The sequence below is a fragment of the Staurois parvus genome, unplaced genomic scaffold (genome assembly GCF_062004578.1).
Source record: "Staurois parvus isolate SC_StPar_1 unplaced genomic scaffold, SC_StPar_1.0 ptg000231l, whole genome shotgun sequence".
Lineage (NCBI taxonomy): Eukaryota > Metazoa > Chordata > Amphibia > Anura > Ranidae > Staurois > Staurois parvus.
In genome coordinates, this window is record NW_028318027.1 from 1,672,017 (window position 1) to 1,678,689 (window position 6,673).

At 38.7% G+C, this 6,673-nt stretch overlaps 1 protein-coding gene across 1 annotated transcript; it reads right to left on the minus strand.

Annotated features, from left to right (window-relative positions):
• Positions 1 to 865: 865 nt before the first annotated feature.
• On the minus strand, positions 866 to 2,717 carry LOC149460394 (serine/threonine-protein kinase SBK1-like). Its single transcript, XM_089679758.1, has 3 exons — positions 2,543 to 2,717; positions 1,835 to 2,037; positions 866 to 1,447 (listed from the first exon to the last, which is right to left on the minus strand). Exons 1-3 carry the CDS (start codon positions 2,715 to 2,717, stop codon positions 866 to 868), a joined length of 960 nt encoding a protein of 319 aa, XP_089535884.1.
• Positions 2,718 to 6,673: the final 3,956 nt, after the last annotated feature.

Genomic DNA, 6,673 nt, shown 5'->3' on the forward strand with positions numbered 1-6,673 from the left:
CATGTTTAGGAGCTTTATTTAAATCTGTCTTTTTTTTTCTTGCTGGCTGGGCTGGACATATGATTGACATGTGTTTCCCATCCTCATCTATCCTCCAGCAGGGAACAGGTCCTGAATGCTGCTGCAGAGAACTGGGCTCATGTGATGCGGTGAGCTTGGCTCCCTGAATCATTTCCCTGTCAGCTCACAGAAGATGTTGCATAACATTGGGTGTCAAATCCTGGAAAAGACCGAATCTGGAGCAAAGACAATATGGGACAGCACTAGAGCTTGGGGAGGGTGAACATTGCTTGTTTTTGTAAACAGGCCCCCCTCCTACCACATGAAAGAATAAAACTGTAAAAATGGGTTTTAAGGCCATTTAAGGAGAACAATAAAATCAATGGTGAAAAGACGTGCAATGTAATTTCTATGTAGTATAACCATGCCATTAGCTGCTCTGTGGCCCTGGAGCAGAGGGTCCCATAATTTGACCATATAATATTTTCTTAGGCAGGGGAATCATTGGGAGACTAAAGCCAAACAGAATGAATGTGTAATTAGTGTAGGTACCATGTAAGCATACATCGGTGTTATAGCTTTAGAATGGTATATGTTTGAATAGTGAAATTGCTTTTGAGAACTGTGGTGGAAAGAAGTGGACATGTGGTCCAATTAGATCTGTGCTTCTGTGGCTCATTATATACGGTTTTCCTACGCTATGAGTTAGTATTTCTGAAATCAGCAATTACAGTAGATAAGCAAACATGTGACCAGCTACAGAAAAATCCAGCAGTCCTAAGATTTAGACTTACCTTCCCCTAGGACATGAGACTTGTATGAGGCAGCACTTGATGAGGCTCCACAATGGATATCATGCACTTTGTTATATCACATGTATGACCGTTTTCCTGGTTAGATTCTCTGGAGGCATTTTTGTTTTCCATGGCAGGTGGACATATTTTAAAATGTCCATAGCAGAACACCTCTCAGAGGCATTGAGGGCCAACAAGTCGCAGAACATCTGCCTGGCTTCAATGGAGAATTGTTGCCACTTTCCTGGTGCCAAGGTTAGATCTTTCTTCATTTGCCACCAAGCAAACTCCCGATACATGGGGTCATGACCCCCTGCTTCTTCCCAAGGATATGAGCCGGTCATAACTGTGTACAACAGGACTCCAAACGCCCACACGTCAATGCTCGGGTGCAGCAGCAATTGATCCCCTTCTTTTAAGCTGCACAATTCCGGAGCAGTATATGGGATGGACCAGGCCATACATGGTGCTTGAGTGCCCCGGAGCCTCGTCAGTCCAAAATCTGCTAATTTGACTTCCTTACATTCAATGTCCATGAGCAAAATGTTGTCCAGTTTAATGTCCCGATGGACCATTCCTCTGCTGTGCATAAAGTCTAAGGCACTCGCTACCTGTGGAACAAAACCCTTTACAAGATGTTCATTTAAACCAACCTGTAGAAAAAAAAGAGAAAATTAGTCACTAGACACAAATATAACACAATGTTACCCAACATATTGAACCCACCTTACCTCGTGTACAGGGAAACAAACATACATTAGCTGAATACACAAGGAGTATGATTAAAGGAAACCTGTCAGCATACAAAATGGTGCCATTAATGGTGCAAGATCCATCTTAACCCATCTTACTCCATTTTAAACCTTGCTTCATATCTTGAGTGATACACAGACCTAAAACAACAAGCGTATGCCAACTATACATCCTATCAACTCACTGCCCTGGGAAAGGAATCTTTAAAACTCAGAAATGCTTCAAAAGCAACTAAAACTAGAAATCGTGACTTTATAAAGATCAATACATTTTTGATACAAACTTACATTTAGCTTTACTATTGAATGAAGGTTTCCAGCTGGTGCCACCTTCTGGACAAAGACATAGTCGTTGCTGGTTTGGAAAGCGATTTCATGGGTTTCAATGATATTTGGATGGCCGCTGAGACTAAGAGACATTCCGTATTCCACTAGGAAGTTGTCCATTGGAGTTGTCTCTTTACTCATCAGTTTCATAGCCACCAACTCATCTGTTAAAAAGAAAGACATAAAAAGACAATGAGTATCATAAACCCAACATTAGAGAAATGATGAAGCTTGCTAAAGTTAGTTAAAAGTTTATGTAAATCTAAAAGCTCTGACTTATTAAGATCCATAATCATGACTCAAACACTGGAAGCAAGGGGGGCTTGGAAAACTTAATACTTAGATCTTGGATGTCACACTCATATCTCAGTTTAGAAGTAAAGATCCTTTAGACATCTGAGCTGTAAATAGAACTAAATCTGCAGAGGGAACCCAGAGCATTAACTAGAATATGTAAATATCAGACTTGTATATTATGGCAGACTTGTTCATTATAGTCTCCCCTCCTCTGGTGATGCAATATCTACAGTATGATCCCCCTTGTTGCACCATGCAACCGAAGAACCTTTACCTGCTAGTTACTCTTTCCCTTAGTTTATTTCCACTAATTCAGAAGCACAACTGATTCTGTAAATCATTCTCTTTACATGAATTAGGCTACAAATTTACCTGAACCCCGATGTTTGGCCAAGAGGACCTTTCCGTACGATCCTGTCCCGAGCTCTTTGATGGGGTGGAAGTGGTCTGTGACGTCCATCATCGTCAGGTTTTCTGAGGTTTCAGCGATGAGCTCAAGAAGTTTCCTTGTAGTGTTCTTGGTTACTTCTACGATGCTAGAATCCATTCTGGAATCACAACATCAAAACATACAAATTAGTTTCATTTGGCACTAATCATTAGTAAGCGGCATTAATCATCTCTCTGGATATCACCCAGTTACTGTTATTAATTGTCACCTTCATTAGAGGTGGGGGGAGGGGTAGTATTGTAACTAAAGACAGTTATTTCACATTTTAAAGCTGATATATGCTTACAATTCTTATTAAATACATGTTGGGCTTATGTTGATGAGCTTTTATTCACAGCAAGTGGATATTGTTTTCCTATATAAGTCTATGGTAATGCAAAACCCACTTGAAGCCGATCAAATTCACCTGTCTATATACAGTATTATAAATTATTTTAGAAGGGTCTCAAATGGACATCAAACTGATTCTATGGACACGAACCCTTACTCTGATACATACAAGTTATATGTAAAAAGTCAAATTATTTTATAGATTCCAAAGAGAGAAAGGAGTGATGTAGAATGGCACTGGGCAAAGGACCGAGAGTGCCATCATCCCAAACCAACAAATGTCTACAACAAGGTAACAACCGGGGACTTCCAAGTATGGCAGCCAGGGATATCAATGTATTAGTCACAGCATACAAATGTTTTTGTATTGAACATCATGTGTGAATCTTTTAAACTTTTGCATGATATGACTAACATTTATGAAAATATCTTTTATAGCTGGGTGTTGACTTTCTGTCCTTAGGTGCCATCCTAGGAAGTCCCTGGTTTTACTTTGCTGTAATACAGTAAAATTATTTACTAAAGATATGTGACTTCCTGAGACTTCAAGCACAAATCCAACCAAAGAATTTGGACAAAAACCGAAAAGGGTTAGAACATCTTTTAACTTTTTATTGCCATTTCTGACGTCCAATCTTCCCTCACTTCATGTGTGTGGTCAGCAAAACCACTTTAAGAGGGCACAAGTGGGGGAAGAATGAAAACCTTTATTAGGTTTTGTAATTTTTTTTGTCCCATGATATTTTTATTAAAGATTAATAACACTGTTCAACAAATTTTTATTTTTTGCCAGTTTTGGAAACAAAAGGATCCATTTCTTAATGAATTTCACATTCTGAGTTCAAATATAACAATGAAATTTGTCAATTGGCTCTAGTTTTTCTGTAAACGGAAAGTTTTCTACTATAGGCGTAATGACTACATAATGCACAATAATTATATAGATAGATGTCTTTCCACAAATATAAAGCAAGTGATATTGACTACATAACAAAGCCTAAATGGCATAATATATTGCATAGGATTACCAAGACAAATTATAGCCATAAGCCAAGTTGAATCATTTTAATACTTAGGATTCTCACTAGTTTTGTCGGTTTTGCTTCTCTTGGCTTTTCTCTTGTATTCGAGGAAAGGGCTATCTCTTACAACTGTCCAGCAATAGTCAGCAAGCATTGATGGGCTCCATTTACCTTGATATCATCTTTCCATAGCTGCAATGTCTTGATGGAAGCACTCTCTGTGTTCATCACTCACTGCTCCACAGTTTGGTGGGAAAAAATCCAGATGCGAATGTAGAAAATGAATTTTTAGAGACATGTTGCAACCCAGATTTCTGTAAGTCTGGATGAGTTTTTCTACCACTTTCTTGTAGTCTGGTGTTTTATTGTTTCCAAGAAAATTTGATGTCACTGATACAAATGCTGTCCAGGCAGCCTTTTCCTTTCCACGCAACAGAGAAAGAAACTCATCATCATGAATAAGTTTACGAATCTGTGGCCCAACAAAGACTCCTTCATTTATTTTTGCAGCACTAAGTGCTGGAAATTTGCTAATCAGGTACTTGAGACCTGCTTTATTCTTGTCCATTGCCTTAACAAAGTTTTTCATTAATCCCACCTTGATGTGTAATGGAGGTAATAAGATCTTATTGCTGTCTACAAGTGCTGGATAGTTAACATTTTTTTCTCCAGGCTGCAATGACTGGCGTATTGGCCAGTCTCTTTTGGCATAGTGCATTTCTCTCGCACGACTGTCCCACTCACAGAGGAAGCAGCAGTACTTAGTATATCCACCTTGAAGTCCAAGTAGGATAGAAATCACCTTCAGGTCACCACAAATCGACCATTGATGTTCATCATAGTTGATGCACCGTAAAAGCTATTACAAGTTGTAGACTTTCTTAATCATTCCTGTTATCCTCCTTTTTTGTGAGATAAAAGTTATTTCACCGCAGATATAGCAGAAATTATCTGATTTATTCACACAAGTTCGAGGCATTACTGAGTAGCCTATATAAGCATAAAACGAAATGTAAAGACGCTGTCGAACTACAATCAGCTACAGATACTGCAGCTTTTATGCAGTGAAGTGATGCAATTAAAGGCTAATATTGCATCATCTCAGTATACATGCAATTTTCTATTGGTCACCAGTATCAATTGCGCAATATGCAGCTGAAGTTGCATCATAATTTTGAATGGCTTACGTCATTAGATGGGTGAATATATCATGGAAACTAGAGCCAATCAACATTTTTTAGGGTCATTTTCGTTTTCAGCACCCCAAAATTATGTAAGATTAGCTAATTTTATGCCCAAAACTTTTTACCTGTTGAACAGTGTAACAGGTACATAAACAGAAGATTTGGTGGCTATTTCCAAAGGTGACCAACATCAATTCACAATAGGAAATATTCCAGAGTCAGGTATAACTGGACAATGAAAAACTGCATTCTAGCATTATATAGTAACAGGGAAATACAAGGGGTCCCTCATCATGGACCTATACTGGTCTTGCTATGCATACACCATAGATGAGTGTTTCTCAACCTTTTCTTAGCCAACGTGCCCTTTAAAATTCCACACAATCTGGAGGCACCCCATGCTAAAATGTAAGAACTAAACAAATAGTTTTACGTAACGCAGCAACATCCACACAAGTAGGACCCTCAACATTAGAAGTGGTTTGTTCTTTCATAGCTATTGCACCTTTGCACATTGCTACCAACATGTACCCCAACATTCTCCCTCACTCAGCTAAAGTGACCCCAGTGCTGATGGAGAGGGGAAAACAAAGGATTCAGGTGACTGATGTCCTCCTTTTCAACCAATTACATCATCCGTTGTTAGGATGTCAGCGGCTGGACCCCACAGAACCCAAGGTTGTAATGCTGCACAATACAAACATTTGGTTTGTGTAACAAAAAGGCAGGACTGAACCACTTACTGTCTTGTTTACAGTTTTTGGGGCAATTCTACCAAGGCATCGCTGAAGAACTCAAGAAGGCACCCCAGGGCACCTGGGCACCCTGGTTGAAAAAGATTGCCATAGAATACTCTAGCCAGACTAGCAAGGCATGAAGATAAACAGAAAAAATAAATAAATATATATATATATACACACACAGTATATTTAAATGTGAAGCGCAAAGTACAACAAATGATCTGAGCATGTCATAGGACAAGATAGTTGGAGCACTCAGACTCATATCTTTGTCAGGTGTTTATTGCCATGTGTGTCCCAGTATTGGGTCACTAGTGGATCTTCCCAATAAGGACCCAGGTGGTAATAAAAACCTGACAGAAGTTATAACTCATTCATAAATCAAGCAAATAAATGGGATTGGCTGGAGTTGGCCTCTAGCTACAGCCATTGTATTGAGTTGCTGGTCAGAGTTGCCAACATTCTAGTCAATGTTATGTAAGCTTGTCATTGTAACAATATAGTGGAAGAGAAAATAGAACCCCACATGTACTAAATATGACAAATGGGAGTAGTGGAATTTGGAACCTGATTATTATAAAAAAAATGTTTTTGCTGGATTGTGCTTTCAAACCAAACTGAAAATTACCTAACAGACAATCTAGGATGACCTAAGAAGACCTGTATAATTTTACTTCTAGGATACATGAAGAAAGAAAATCTCAATGTATGTATGAAGTTGGTTATAGTCTAAAAAAAAATGTAATCAATACACAGACCTCTAAACAAAAGAAAAT